Here is a 16,917-nt window from a genome sequence, read left to right on the forward strand (position 1 = left end):
CTTTTGTCCAACCTCGCTCACCAGGGAAGGTGCTCCTCCTTGAAGGACCAACCAACTCAAAATATTCTTCCACTAATATTTTCTCCTTGAGGATTGAAATAAAAATGTTCTTTCTTGTAGGGAGATACAACCAGAACGCAGTGAGTACCCCCAGTAGTAACAGTTGGTAGATGGATATCAGATCGGGAAGAGTAACCCCATTTTATAGAAGAGGAAGCTGAGACCCATAGACACTGTGATTTGCGCAAGTTTGTACATCTAGTAATTGGAAAAGTTAAGACTTAAACCCTTCCTTCTGACTCACTAAGTAGAGATTTTTTTCCTCTACATCAATGAATAATAAAAAAAAAAAAGAAACTTAGAAAGATGTATTTGGAATTAGTCTTAGAACTATCAATTTGAATAGAGAAGGATTTTCTTGGAAGTTGCATTGTGAATTTTAAATTTGCATCATTCTGTTAGTAGGGTCTTAGGTGAGTGTGGGACTCTAAAGTTGGACTCACTGCCCTTAGGTCTTCTTTTTGTGATGCCTTCCTTTCCCTGTGACTGACTTAAACACCATCCTGATGCCTGCTTTCTGAAAATGGTCAATATTTTGTGTATTTCTTTTTTTTTTAATTTTATTTATTTATTTGAGAGAGAGAGAGCACGAGAGGGGGAGGGTCAGAGGGAGAAGCAGACTCCCTGCTGAGCAGGGAGCCCGATGCAGGACTTGATCCTGGGACTTCGGGATCATGACCTGAGCCTAAGGCAGTCGCTTAACCAACTGAGCCACCCAGGCGCCCTATTTTGTGTATTTCTTAACAAAGCCCCTTCTTCCTACTATTCTTTCCCAATAACATATCCAACATGTAGATATGTCCAAGGCAGCTTTTGGAGTTCAAAACTAAAATAACTATGATGTTCAAAAAACAAGTAAAATAAAGTGATTATATTTTTTATCTCTCACTATTACTTTAATTTTTTTCTTTTTTTTTAATTGGAATATAGTTGACATGCAATGTTATATTGGTTTCAGGTATACCTCATAGTGATTCAGCAAGTCTAAGCATTATGCTGTGCTTACCACAAGTGTGTCAACCTCTGTCAGCATACAAAGTTATTACAATACCATTGACTCTATTCCCTATGCTGTACCTTTAATCCTTCTGACTTACTCATTCCATAACTGGAAGCCTGTTTCTCCCACTCCCCTTCACTCATTTTGCCCATCCCACTGCAGACCTCCCCTCTGGCAACCATCAGTTTGTTTTCTGTATTCATGGATCTGCTTCTGCTTTTTATTTGTTTGTTCATTTTTTTTTTTTTTTAGATTCCACATATGAGTAAAATTATTTAATATTTATATTTATCTGTTTGACTTACTTCACTTAGCATAATACCCTCTAGGTCCATCCATGTTGTCACAAATGGCAAGATGGCATCCTTTTTTATGGCTGAGTAGTATTCCATTATATGTATATGTATACACACACACACACCATATATACATATACATATATATGTACACACACACACCATATTTTCTTTCTGTATGTATGTATATGTATATACACATACTTGTATATGTATGTATATGTATACACACACTATACACACACACACACCGTATCTTCTTTATCCATTCATCTATGGATGGAAACTTGGGTTGCATCCATATTTTGGCTATTGTAAAAAATGCTTCAATAAACATAGGGGTGCATATGTCTTTTCAAATTAGTGTTTTCATTTTCTTTGGGCAAATATCCAATGGTGGAATTAATGGATCATATGGTATTTCTATTTTTAATTTTTTGACGACCCTCCATACTGTTTTCCACAGTGGCTATGCCAATTTACATTCCCACCAACAATGCATGAGGGTTTCTTTTTTCTCCACATCCTTGCCAACATTTGTTATTTCTTGTCTCTTTGGTTCTAGCCATTCTGACTTGTGTGAAGTGATATCTTATTGTGATTTTGATTTGCACTTCCCTGATGATTAGTGATGTTGAGCATCTTTTTATATGTCTGTTTGACATTTATGTGTCTTCTTTGGAAAAAAAGTATCTATTCAGGTCCTCTGCTCATTTTTAATTTTGATTATTTGTGATATTTGTTTTTGAGTTGTATAAGTTCTTCATATATTTTGGGTATCAACTCCTTATTGGATATATCACTTGCAAATATTTTCTCCCATTCAGTAGGTTGCCTTTTCATTTTGTTGATGGTTTCCTTTGCTGTGTAAAAGCTTTTAAATTTGGTGTAGTCCCACTATCCCTTTAATTTTGTACAGTGGGGTAAATTCTTCCCCTAACCCTGGATGAAAAATCAAGAAATCTCAAATTTGTTCTGGTTATCTTAGGTCTTTTGTGTCACTTCTTTTCTTCTAATTAGTAGTTAAAATGTAGTTGTCAAAACTCGTGTATCTTGATTTAAATTGGGCCCAAATTTCCCACAGTTTGGGCCAATTGCAGGTAGGAAATCAGTAACTGGGAAAGGGAAGTTATTGGCTTTTTCTTTTTTTCTCCCTTTTCTGGCATGAAGCAAGGGGAAAGAGGAGAGGAAAGGGGAATAGGAAAGTTATTGCTGGCTCTCTGGGTATTGAAAGCTGACTTTTCCCCTAGACTTGCTGTGTGAGTTAGGGTCCCAGCAAGAGAAAACATGGCATACTAAGTTGGTAAATTGATGAATATGTATTAAAAGGCTTATTTACATAGGTGTGGACAAGGTTTGGGGAATCAACAAGGGATGGAACATAGCAACTGCAGGGAGCCCACCCATATCCAGGCCTGAAGGAACAAGTGAGGGAGTGGTCCTGAACTCTGAGAGGGTGTCTGCTTTATGAAGAAGGCTGCCTGACAAGAGCTGTGGTCTTCAAAAGAGGAACTTAGTCAACTTAATAGCAACCCCTCACAGTAGCAATAGGAAAACAAATACCTTGACCTTACCCTCCTCCCATCGTCTTATGCCTCTAAATGTCCAAACCACTTAAGAGCAGGGAACAAGGGAGCATTTGTATGAAATGGGGTGGTGAGTGGATCTGGAGGGGCAAATGGAAAAACCAGGCACAGGCAATTTCATGAGTTCCTTGGAGGTCCAGATTTTACCTGAAATTCCCTTGATATAAGAGTGGTAGCTTCTCCCACAGCTGACAGCTTATCCTCAAAATCTAGCAGTTTTTATAACTCCTCTTTATTTACTAATCTAGGCAATGATCTTGGGCAAAATCCAAGATGACCCCAGACCAGTTATCTTTTGCATGAGGCTCATATCTGGAGCATGACAAATGTTCAGACATTGGAATTCAGTCACCTCTTCTATTTATTCACCAGCAACTAGCCAGCCACCTCTCTACAGGTAGATTTCTCCAGATAGAGTTTACACTTGCCCATTGAATCTCAGCTGCCAGGGGCTCATAACATACTTTCTAAATGGTCCCATTGAAGTCTCTTTTATCATCCTCTTATCAAGGATGTAGGGAGGAGGATGGGGATCCTGGATTAGCTTTGTTCATATAAATTCTTTCCATAAAATCTTACCCAGTCTCCACACATTTCGGCCTTTGTATCTTTGTTATAGATTTGAGGTTTCAGAGTCATATAACTTGGCTTTTAATTATTTCTTTTGAAAATCATTATCTTGGTCTGGCACATGAGTGTGAAATTCCCTTATGTGCATCTTGGTGCTTTAATTAAAGCTAAATATTTTAAATAAAAAGAGAAATGGAAAATTTCATATATTGGGTAGTGGGAGTATGGGGAGGAAGATAATATTTTCAAGTCGGAATCATTGGTTCTTCTCAAGTTACACCATATAGATCAATATTTATTTTGACTGCCTGTTAAGTTAGATCCTGTTTATGATATTTTTTTCTGTTAAAGATGTATGCACAAATCAAGTTTTATAACAAAAATATTTTCTTTTTTTTTTTTTTGAAGATTTTATTTATTCACTTGAGACACACAGAGAGAGAGAGAGCATGAGCAGGGAGAGAGGCAGAGGGAGAGGGAGAAGCAGGCTCCCTGCTGAGCCAGGAGCTTGATGTGGAGCTCCATCCCAGAACCCTGGGATCATGATCTGAGCTGAAGGCAGATGCTTAACTGTCTGAGCCACCCAGGCACCCCAACAAAAATATTTTCAATAGGCTAAGAAGACTTGCTCTATTTGCAAATAAATTTTAATTTTGAAGAAAATTTTTACCTGCTAATGTATTTTGAAGGAAATGTTTTTTCATATGCCAAGTTTCTTTAAGGTGCAACCTATCACTTTTTTTTTAATGTTTTAAGTTTTTATTTAAATTATGGTTAGTTAACATATAGTGTAATATTAGTTTCAGGAGTAGAATTTAGTGATTCATCACTTACATATAACAACCAGTGCTCATCACAACAAGTGCCTTCCTTAATGCCCATCACCCAATTACCCCAGCCCCCCACCAAACTCCCCTCCAGCCACCCTCAGTTTGTTCTCTATAATTGAGTCTATTTTATGGTTTGCCTCCCTCTCTTTTCTTTTCTTTCCCCTATGTTCATCTGTTTTGTTTCTTAGATTTCACATATGAGTGAAATAACATGGTATTTGTCTTTCTCTGACTGATTTATTTCTCTTAGCATCCATCCCCTGTTGTTAAAGTGTAACCTATCTGTATTTAACTTTTCTCCATGCCACAGAATCTGAGACTCTTTGAATTATGAATCTTGAAAGTGCTAATTGAAGATAGCAATGATAGAAAGTGTTTATTTTAAACATTAAGAATAAATCTGTTGTATTTTTATTTTATAGTGTTGAAAAGAAACATGTCTGCAAGGCAGTTAATGGTGAAAGTGAAAACCATAATCAGAACAGTGGAAATCTATCTGGTCTATATTTCATATGTATGGGCCATAGAAAAACTTTGTTAGATATTCTGTAATAAACCTTATAAAGCTCACTGTTGGCTGAAATTTGACATAGGGAGTATAATTAAACTGTGAAAACCTGACTCAGGAAATAAAAAAAGAATAAGAATTATACTTAAGAAAGTGGAGAAATGACAAGAAAAATTTTAATGAGATCAGTGTTGTTCTAATACTCTACCTCCCAAAGCATTGTAGAGACAGAAAAATTGCTAGAGAACAGTGGTTCCTTTTAAAAGATGGAAAATAATTTGTCTGGACTATGTGTAATAATGCCATGTCATTACTTGTTAGACTCTGGTAGTGGCTTCTAATATGATAAAAAAAGATCTTTGCCATAAGAAGTCAAGGTCTAATTGACAACATAAAATACCACATTCTGCTTTCTCACAGATATTCTTATATTAGTATTCATGGCTGTTTTCTTTATTGGTAGGCAGGCTCCTGAAGCTGGCTGCTGGGTCAAGCATCACAAAATTAAAAAGATTTCTAGAATGAGCTAGATCTCTTTCTGAAATATGTTAACAACCTCTGACAATGACTCAGTAGAGGGATTTTGGAAAATGAAATGTCAGTAAAGACATGATGCACAACTTAACCATTAATTGAAATTAGAGGACTTGTGAACTTGGGCCTAGCTATCTATAGTTTGTCTACATTGACTGTTCTGAAAACTATACTATTTTCAAGGACTCAGTACTATGTAACATGATCTGTAGAATTTTTCTGATAACCATAGTAAATCCTCCTTAAATAGATCAATATCATGTTTCATATGTTCATTCATTCACTTATCAGTTCAATCATTTTTTAAACAATTATTCAAATAAAAAAATACTGAGCCTCTATTATGGCCAAGCACTGCTGGAAATTTAGCACTGAATAAAATAATTTCTGCTCTAGACCCCCAGCAATCTTACATACAAGTATTTTTATTGCTAATAATAAAGAAAATGTATTAAATGTCAGTTATAAGGCAGTGACTGCCTTGCATGCTTTCTGTACATTTATTTTATTTAATTCACACAACCCCTAAAGCGGGCATTACCATCTTCATCCTATAGATGAGGAAGCTGAAGCTTACCTTTCATAACTGGCATGTGGTCACTTTGTTAGTCTTGGAACTAAGATTTGAAGACTATCTGATTCTACTATTACACTACTTTTAATGGCAATTTAACACAAATGTTATTTTAAATGCAATGCTATTGATATAAAATGTTCTGAACAAGCTGAGAAAATAAGTCCAGTTTCAAAAGCACAGATATTATTTATTTTTTATAAAGATTTTCTTTTTATTTGAGAGAGAGAGAGAGCGAGAGAGAGAGAGAGAGAGAGAGAGAAAATGAGTGTGGGGGGGGAGAGGGGCAGAGGGAGAGGGAGAAGCAGACTCCCTGCTGAGCAGGGAGCATATCCCAGAACACTGAGATCAGGGACCTGAGTGGAAGGCAGACACTTAACCCACTGAGTTACCCAAGCAGCCCAAGCACATATATTATTTTAATCTGTTTATATGCCAATACCATAACTGACTGATTTAGTCAGTTTTGATGGTAATTAGGCAGACTTCTTCTTTCTTTGTTTTAAACCATTAATCCCCAAAGCTATGATTTATGCAAACAGAAACAGCAAAGAATGCACACACTCACACACACACACAGAAAAAAACCTGTGAAACTGACAGGTTTTCTATTACTTTGTTCTGTCAAAGATGTTATAAAAATAAAAAAAATATTGTACCATTAAATAAAGCCATCATTTTATAAAAGAAATAACAAAAACTTTAACATAAAAAAATGGAAATACCCTCAGATTAAAAGATAGCTCTTATGGTTAAATAACTCAGTTATCTGTATTGCATTTTTACCTCATGAGTCCTGAGATGAGTATTTAGAAACCATTAATGTACACAGTATTTTGGATCCTGCCCTGAACCTAAGTAAAACCTTCAATTTTGAATATATTCCCTTCATTTAACAATAATCATAGCATGATTTATAGGAACAGTCACTGACCTAGGAGCTGGCAAGATCTGTAGCCCATTAGAATAGGGGTCACAGCAAGTTTAGTTTAATGCTGAATCACTGAAATTAATAAACTCCATCTTTTCAGTTTCTCCCTATTTAAGAGCAGGGTCGGTTCCAGTGTTTGCTGGGCTTGAATGGAGGACAAGAAACTCTAGCAGGAAGAGAGGGGAAATTGGAGGCAGGGATCGAGGCATGTTATCCCAAAGTAAATAGCTTGAGGTGGATAGAGCCAGAGCCAGTGGGAAATAAAGTCTGAGGTTTCTCCTGACTCTTCAGTCTCCTGCAAAGTTACATATTGGTCACAGGGATGGATCTTTGCATCTGCACTTGGACATACGTATGACTTCCATGGCAAGATCTTTAAAAGAGAAGCGCATGGTTTATATCCATCCCTGAGATTTAAGATTGGTTAGTAGCATTCCTAGTAAAACAATTTGAATTTTATTGTAGTGCAAACCCACAAATATTTCTTTCATGTTTGGTGTGTGTCCGTTGAAATCCTGCAGTCTGGCATAAGCATCTCTGGTTTGAGGACACATGCGACGGAGGAAGTGTCGTGTCCTCAGTACTTGACTAGACACGTACTAGACTGTACATCCACAGAGAACTCTAGCACAACATGCTCTTAGAGCTGGGGGCGGGAGGCTCTGGAGATCATTTAGTGCAATGGCCTCCATTTACAGATGCAGAAACTAAGGCCAAGAGAGGTGATTCAGTTTAGTTAGGGTCACCCAAGGAATTTATTTCAGATCTCCCGGCTTCTGATCCACAGATTAGATTTCATCCTCATACGAAGTTTATGTTGTACCTTCTTATAGAGAGTAACAACAATAATCTGTGAATAAAAACACCAATTGAATAGAATACCTAACAGCTAATAGGTTGAACATTAATTACTTTTGTTAAAATATAAATACTAATTTTATTAATAAAACTGAACATTACTTACTATCAATAAAGTGTAGTAGCCACTTTTCCATTTATTTATTTTATCTGCAGCCATTAGCTGAGTGCTGAACACTGGTAGACACTAAGATTACAAAGAGAAGACTTGACAATTTAAAAGATGAGGCAGAGTATAAATAAAAGGTGACAAAACATTTTGCAAGGATTATAATTGAAACATGTAGGGAAAACTGTGGAAACTCAAATGAAAGGGGTTTTTATTTATTTATTTATTTATTATTTTTTTTTTTTTTAAAGATTTTTATTTATTTGACAGAGAGAGACACAGCGAGAGCAGGAACACAAGCAGGGGGAGTGGGAGAGGGAGAAGCAGGCTTCCCGCTGAGCAGGGAGCCCGATGTGGGACTCGATCCCGGGACTCCGGGATCATGACCTGAGCCGAAGGCAGACGCTTAACGACTGAGCCACCCAGGCGCCCAGGGGTTTTTATTTTTTATGTTTTATTTTTTATCGAGGAAAGTCAGAAAAGAGGATATAGAAGATGAGGTGCTTAATTGAGTTTCGCGTTATGAAATAAGAATTCTGAACAAGAAGAGATCAGAATATTCCAGAATAAAGGTTTAGTGTTTGGAAATAAAACATAGGGACATCAGGCAGCTGGTGTAGTTTGGGAAATGCAAGTGTTAGTAACAATGGGGACACTATTGTTAAGTATAATAATAACTGCTAACATTTCTTGAGCCCTTCTTATTTGCCAGAACTTGCATATCTTTCATCTTTAATTCTTTATAATAACCCTATAATATAATTGCTCTATTATCTCCTTTTTTATAGGTAAGGAAACTAAGAATTGAAAAGGTTAAGTAATTTGGCTAAGGACACATAGCTGTCAAATGATAGAGCACAGATTCAAACACAGTTTTAACCATCTCCACAAACTTCTATGTTATTCTCATTATTTTCAAGAATAAATTTATATAATTTACATAAAATATTAATTTGGGTTTAACTTACAGCTCATTCAAGTCGTTACAGTATGGTGGATAAAGCCTCAGATTAGACTCAGCTCAATTTGATCCTACCACTTACTGCATTTCCTCCTGGGGTAAGATATTTAAATTTACTGAACCTCAGTGTCTTCATATGCAAATGTGTGAACAGTTATTGCGAATGGCATTTGAGACAATAAATGTAAAGTACTTTGGGGCGCCTGGGTGGCTCAGTCGTTAGGCGTCTGCCTTCAGCTTGGGTCGTGATCCCAGGGTCCTGGGATTGAGCCCCGCATAGGGCTCTGGGCTCAGCGGAAAGCCGGCTTCTCCCTCTCCCACTCTCTCGCTGTGTCTCTCTCTGTCAAATAAAATCTTTTAAAAAAATGTAAAGTACTTTGCTGTGGTAGATATTTGACAATTTGGATTCCCTCTCACTCTCAGTCTGACCCCAGCAGGCATTTTCCTGGGGTGACATCTTACTTCCTCAACAATACAGAAGTTCAAGACACTTGGAATCTTTAACCTACTTCTTTGATAAAGTTACTTTAAAAAACCTCATTTCAAGTCTCAAAGTTAATTTTTATTTGTTTTAGTTTTATTTTTATAGCACAGACTTTGTTTCAGAAATATTTTTTAGTTTACCCTGTCAGGATGTTTTCCTGACATTCCATTCAGTACAGCGGCATTCTAGAATAGATTTCATTTTTTTATGCTTGTCTGTTTGTATGTTTTTCATGCCTGAAAAATGTGGACTAGAATCTGTGCTTCTGCTAAGTGTTAAGCATAAAATATTTTTAAAGCTATTTCTGCAGAGGAGAAGGGCATCGTATTTCATCTTTACCATGAAATGAAGATTTCCCTTTTAAAGGGAAATGTGTCATTTTAAAAGGTTGAATATAATGACACACATTTAAAAAATAAAAAATAAATAACAAAACAACAAAAAGATTTTTCTTGCTGTTTAAATTCCATACAGAGCTCCTCTCTGCACTGATAACATTTTCATTTGATTATGAATTAGATAAATTTTCATTTGCTTTAAACCTTATCCCTTAGTATTTGAAGCTTCATAGTTTTTTTGAGGTCAACGTCATGACCTTCCTAGTTCAAATGTCTCCTTTTATTTGTACCATTACAGATTTATATTATGCATATGTTCCCAGCACATTTTTGACAGTTGTTTATGCAAAAACTTGTACAATAAAAGTAATATATTATTCTATAATTCTTTTTAGAGAACATGGCCCTTCCACAGAATTTTAAAGTTAGAAAGGAATAAAGGAACAATTCGGGGCAAATCTTCATTTTATGGGTGTGGAAAATAAGGCCCAGAGATGTTATGGAATTTGCCAAATATTACCTTTATCCAGTCTTTCTTTTCTCTATTTATTCAACAAATAACTTTTGAGCTTCTACTATGTGCAAAGCACTGTAATAGATGCCATGAGGGACAAATTGTGTGTAAGAAGTTTCTCTCCCTCAAGGATCATACAGTGTACTGAGAGAGATGCTTGCAGGTAAGCAGTTAACCATAGGGCAAATACTAATGAGTGAGCTCTTCACAAGCCCTTCAGCAATTCCAAAATTGATATCATCATCCTTGTATTGACCTGGTTTTCCCTTTAAAATGACCAGTTCAACACCATTACCTAACCAGTCATCCCTGTTGGATGCACACCAGCCTACGTTGTCCTTTTTTCTTTATCCACCCTGAGCATCTGCCAGTCATCATCCTCTCCAGTGTACTCAGAGTCCTTAAATCTGTTGATTTTCTTCTTCCTGACTGCCAGTGTATTGATTTTAACACCTTTTGTCTTTCTGTACACTCTCGCTGCAACTGTCTAACTCCTCTGCCTGTCTCTGTCTTAATATCTTTAAATACATTGTGCAGACTCCAGCCATATTGACGTATTTGAATAGTGGTCATTCTGTGTCACTCACTGGCTTAACTTCTGTGATACCCAATGGTCTATAGGATCAGCCTCATTTCTTAACGTGGCAACAATCTCCAGGATCTGGCTTCCCCTCACACTTTTTATACTAGTTACCAAATACTCTTTAAAGACTTTTGCCTTTGCGCAATCTATCTCTGTCCCTTTAGAGTGGCCTTCTCTTTTATCTTTGCCTGGCTGACTCCTACATGTCTTTCAATTCAACTGTTACCTTCTCAAGAATCTTTCCCTCATCCTTAATGGGAGTGCTGGCTCCCACTGATCCATGGGTTACCCTGGATACCTCTGTTAAATACTGTGTTTATGTCTGTTTCTAACATGCGATGTGTGCGTCTCAAAGGCAAGCATTAGGTCTAATGTATCATCAGTCCTTAGTATGGTGCCTGGTATTTAGTAGATAATAAAGATGTATTGAATAGATTGTATTGCATAGAAAATAAAGGGCTCATTAAGGTATCTCATTAATAATTGACGGGTAATTATGGGAGTAGATAGATCATGTGGGGCTTTGAATGCCATGATCAAGAATTTGTTATTAATTCCATCAACAAAGGGAATACGCTGAATGGATTTAGAACAAAGAAGGAACATAATTGGACCTTAAGTTGCTTTTTTTTTAAAAGATTTTATTTATTTGGGAGGGTAGAAATCACGAGCGGGGGTGGGGGGTGGGGAAAGGCAGAGGGAAAGGGAGAGGGAGGGAGAAGCAGAGTCCCTGCTGAGCAGGGAGATGGAGGAGGGGTTTGATCCCAGGACCCTGAGATCATGACCTGAGCCAAAGGCAGACACATAATGGACTGAGCCACCCAGGCACCCCTAGACCTTAAATTTCTTTACTAGAGTAAACACCTTGAGGGTTGGGCTTTTTTTGTTTGTTTCTTGCTCACTATTTTATTCTCAAATAAAATGTGACTTGTGTAGAAGTAGGAACTCATCATATATTTGAATAAACTAAGATGTGTTTTAGAACAGTACTATCTGATATATCTTTCTGCAATGAGGGAAATATTCTGTATCTGTGCTATACAATATAGTAACCACTAGTCACATGTAGCTATTGCTCACTTTAAGGAATTGAGGAATTGAATTTTTAATGTTATTTAATTTTAATTAATTTATATTTAAATTTAAAGAGCCACATGTGACTCGTGGCTATTATGTTGGACAACACAGTGTGGACAGTTTTCCCTAGCAGGGTCCCAACAGAAAACAGATGGAACACTCAAATTAGGATAATTCAAGAAAATTTATTTATAGATAGACTTTTTCCAAATGTGTGGGCAGCTTTAACGGAACCACAAGAGAGAGTTCAATTAACTGAGGTGTGACATGGGAGCAATGGTGAGACAGAATTGATGGAAAGACTCATAGTTAAGGGGTCAGGAGTGGGACAGGATCACATTGGAATAGTATTTATAATGTGCATTAGTACTTTTTTTTTTTTTTAAAGATTTATTTGTTTATTTAAGAGAGCGAGAATGAGAGAGAGAGAGTACATGAGAGGGGGGAGGGTCAGAGGGAGAAGCAGGCTCCCCGCTGAGCAGGGAGCCCGATGCGGGACTCGATCCCGGGACTCCAGGATCATGACCTGAGCCGAAGGCAGTCGCCCAACCAACTGAGCCACCCAGGCGCCCGTGCATTAGTACTTTTAATGAAATTTCACTGAATGAAATCTATGTTCAGAACTGTTCTTTTCAATAAAGTCTTTCCTGACAGTTTATTTACTGATGAGGAATGTGATTGCTTTCCCTATACAGTGCTGATCTGTGCTGTGTTTTCACAGCATTTTTCCCGCCTGGTATTCCACAGTAAGTGGTACCTTTTCCATTAGCAGGGCTGTGCTGACTTAATGGTGGCTCCTGTCAAGGTTCCTTTAAGAAGCATCCTCTCTTCTGAGCACCTAGAATGTAGGCAGGCTCTGACTGTTACCTGTGGTTATGTTTCAATATCCTGCCCTTTCCATCCCTTACTTCAACATATACAATTCACCTTCAGTCCTAGCTCATTGCTTGATGATTTGTTAAGGCTTTGAAAACAGAAGGAATGAGGGCTTTTAAGCAGGATGGGGCTATTTCTCCTTTATTTATTTTTATGCCATACAAAAGGAATAAAGAGGCATAAAATGGTTTGACTGAGTGAAATAAATCTGGGTAAATAGAGCAAGGACCCAATAAAAAGCTGGAGGTGAAAAGAAGAAAGGTTGGGGTGAGGGGATACAGGGAAGGAAGAAGGGAAAACTTTATACTTCCTGTAGTGATAGGGACTATTTATTATTACCTAGAGAACAAAACGTCTTTGACCCAATGAAACATCTTAAACTAAGATTAAGCTCTGGGTAGAAATTAAGAAATCATCTTTATAGTCCTTATTTAATCCCATCAGGTTGTCACCTCCTGTCATCCTTTATTAAAGTTTTGTATGCCACTGCTGTTTGTTCTGAGAAGGTTGACATCTTCTAGTTATTCTGATGAATCTCATCACAGAAGCTAGTGAGTTTTTATTGTCAACACAACAGGAATCTCCTGTATTATTTCTGATGTCCTGTGTGAGGGGCGGGGAGGGGGAGGTATCTCTTCATTCTGTCCCACTCCTGACCCCTTTTACTATCTCTGCTTTCATGAAGTTGAAAGAGACAACCAAGAGCTACACTGCATGAAACTGGAGAATATGGGCTAGGTTCTTTAGGTAAAATTAGAAACTGTCTTATAGCCCATTGTGTATCTGCTTATGCCATTGCCGTCCATGGCTCTGCATTAACTTTTCATAATTTTCTACTGCTAGCATGGGTAATGCTGGGTAGGGGCTGTTAGGTAACCACAACTTTCATCTGGTTAATTGCCACCATTGCTTTTATTGCTCTGACATCTAGAATTTTATTTGTCTCTATTTCTTCCTCCCTCTTATCTCCAGTTCTCCACCATGTACACATTGCACACTCATCCTCAAAAAGAAAAAGTGGCAAAAGACTTAGTAGTCCTCTGTTGTTTCCCCCTAGGAGGCATCTAGAAATGCGTGCGGCCAATATTGGAATTTAGTAGACAGGGGCCCATGGATGCCAAACATCTTGCAGTGTATAAGGTGGTCTCAAATGATGGTGATTTTTTTTTCCATCTTAAATATTAGTAACACCACTGATGAGAAAATCTAGGTATAACTGAGGTTTAGGTGGGTACCAGTGACCTCAGCTAATAGAGGATTTTAGCTGTGCCTTGATGGGTAAATGCTAAAATCTCCTCAAGAATCTAGTATGACACCTTCCTGGCATTTGGTAGGCTCCTAATAAAACTATGTTTGTTCTGAGTTAAGTTGTTCACTTTTGAACTAGTCAACACCATTCAATAAGTCCTCTGCAAGTTACTTTCAGGAATAGAAAAAAAAAAAGCTATACTTGTCAATATCAAGATTCTAACAGTATTGTAGGAGTGATGAACTTGCATAGAAACAAATATTGGGAAATTTTCAAAATGCTATTTGGAACAAGGAAAGGTGAGAGTTTACTCTTGAGGAGAGTTGGTGGGGGGAACTCTTTGTGGAAACCATTGAGGAAGAGGTAGGATTTTAGCAGCAGCTTATTTTGCAGACACTTGCTGAAGTCAAGAGTACATTATATATAAGAACTTGGGGGAAGAGATAGACATGTGTGGGAATATTGTTACTGGGAAGGATAGTACTTGAGATAATGTGACAGAAGATGGAACTAAAGAAAGGTTGGGATAGAGTATATAGATGGTCTTGAACTTCTTGTAAAGAAGTCTCTTCACTTGAAGGTATGGATTTATGTGTGAATGTAGTCATCGGGCATAGTATATGACACACTGCCTAATGGTCTATACTTTACCTCAATTTCCTTCTTCATGGAGTCTGTGCTGTAAACTCCCTTAGTTATCAGCTGCTTAAACTTACCTTCCTGATTTTCAAGGTCTCCTCTCAAGAGCCCTATTCAGTTTATTAATTTAAATGGTAGCAATTTTCTTAGAGGTGAATCGCATAATGATTTTTTTCAATCTTTTTTATACAAGATAGCACTGAAAAAAGTATGATTAGATTCAATTCAGTTTTCTCCCACAGAAGTAATATGTAGAAAATACCAACCAAGGTGACTCTCTGTGTGCTTAATGGCCTAAAGATTTAGGTTAAGGATATAACAGAGAACTGTTCTGCTTAAAGAAATGCAAAGGTGTTGCACAAATTATCTTAAAGAGCCAAAAACAGCGTCCAGTTCCTGCTTGAAACAATTTGTTCTTGGAATATTGTAAGCTAAAATTGTGGTCAACTTTTGCAAATTGTATGAATTTGCACTGCATATTTTATTTGGTGTTTAGCAAAACTCCAATATGGCTCTGCATAACTTACACAATACACCATGAAAATGACTTCAGAAACTCCCACGGAAGTTGACAAATTGGGCATCTAATGCTTTTAAACTAATTGCGTGCTTTGAGGTTAAAGAGTCGACTTGTTAAGAATGAAGATCAGAGTTTCTTGGAGAGAATGCTCTGCCGACTGCCACACTGAATGCAACCCAGCCCCATATAAGAAATGTTACAGAAGCTTAATGAAGAAAATAATGTGAGCTTTAATCACCATTCTACTTAGTCTTAAGTGAAGTGCTCATGAATCATATGCAATATCATAGCAGTTTTGAAACCTATTCTTGAATTTTCAAGCTGTTATTTTCAGGAAATTTAGAAAGCAAATTGCTAAGTGATAAAGAGTAATCTGATACCATTGCTTATGCCATTTTTTTTTTTTCTCTTTTGCAGGCTGGAAAAAAGGAAAGGAGTAATACCCTGAATATTGCTATAGACAACATGTGTAAGAAGACAAGAGACCTTCGCAGACAGGTGAGGGAAGAGAGGCATGGAGACAGAAACACCGTATAAAATGAACTTTTTTCCACTGCTAGAATATTTCTTTCTTGTTTTTGTCCTTCTTCAATTAATTTAGAAAACAAAACAAGAGTAAATATGTACCTTCCATATTTACATACCTCAACCATTTTTGTGGCAAACATAAAGTAGAAGAAAGAGCATGTGACTTAATATCAGGCTGAATTACATTCAAATGCTGGCCCTGCCCTCATCAGCTGTGTGATCTTGGGGACAAATTTAATCTTTTTGAGCCTCTCTGAACCTATAAAATGGAATTCATAATACATAATTGGACTGTGAGGATTAAATGAAATGCCTATCAGTGCCTGCTCCCTAGTGACGCCACATGGAGAGCGGGAAGAAGAAGAATTTAATTCTTCTTGGTGAATTTAATCTGTTACATTAGAAACTAGTTTATCATCCATATGCTTATAGCAAACAGCTAGTAATCAGAAATGTACCAATTTGCTCTTTCAGTTATTTTCAGAATGCTTCAAAAATTAGTTGCTGCTTAAGCTAAGGCTACTTTGTAGCCTTAGGTCATCGGTAACATAGGGTTAGGAAGGATTTCATTAGATAATTTAGAAGTCCAGTATTATGCCACAAGTTAAATTATTCCCCCCAGAAATATGAAGACTTAGCTATTTTCAAAGACCTTTGCTTTCCATTATTTTCCACTATATAATAACCAGAGTTGTTTTTCATGCACAACTTCAACTTGGTCACCATTAACTCATAAAAGAGAAGCAAAAGCTTTTCAACCATAAGCTTTTAATGCAATATATTATTGTAGTTTAATGGGGAGATTTAGTAAAATGGCCTGAGTAATCTTTTAATTCAGAAGTAGATTTGGAAATTGAATAAATAGGGATTCCTCAGCCAGTTAATATTAGCTGTTAAAAAAAAAAAATTCTGAGGGTCGGGGAAATTCCAATTTCTCAACTTTATGGCCTTAATGTGAATTCTATTTCTACTGTCAGCACTTAGAATCATGGAATGTAAGAGTTGAAACGAAGTTAGCTCAACTTGTCTTATAATGCAGATGAGAAGGCACACCTGTGGTGAGGTGGCCTGCCTAAGGAGGAAAGGGCATCGAACCTACACCAGGTCATAACCTACACTAAACTCAGGAACTTTTACCCAAAGCGCCATCCTCCCTCTTCATTGCAGGACTTCTATTCTCAATCTTCTTGAGGATTTCTACTCCATCGGCTCCTCTTGGGACTTGGAAAAGCTGTTCTGTGAGCTATCAACAATTGTGTCTTTCATTTCTGTCTCATCCCTCTCTATTGCCT

The 16,917-nt window shown here is 37.1% G+C and overlaps 1 protein-coding gene across 3 annotated transcripts in view; it reads left to right on the forward strand.

Moving 5' to 3' along the window:
- Positions 1–16,917, forward strand: part of CTNNA3 (catenin alpha 3) — a 1,800,030-nt gene that overhangs the window by 928,922 nt on the left and 854,191 nt on the right. For all 3 annotated transcript variants that reach the window (XM_078077659.1, XM_078077660.1, XM_078077661.1), the window contains one exon: positions 15,515–15,595. In XM_078077659.1, the coding sequence (XP_077933785.1) occupies positions 15,515–15,595 (81 nt within the window). The remainder of the gene's footprint in view (positions 1–15,514; positions 15,596–16,917) is intronic.

Source organism: Halichoerus grypus, chromosome 7, assembly GCF_964656455.1.
Source record: "Halichoerus grypus chromosome 7, mHalGry1.hap1.1, whole genome shotgun sequence".
NCBI lineage: Eukaryota > Metazoa > Chordata > Mammalia > Carnivora > Phocidae > Halichoerus > Halichoerus grypus.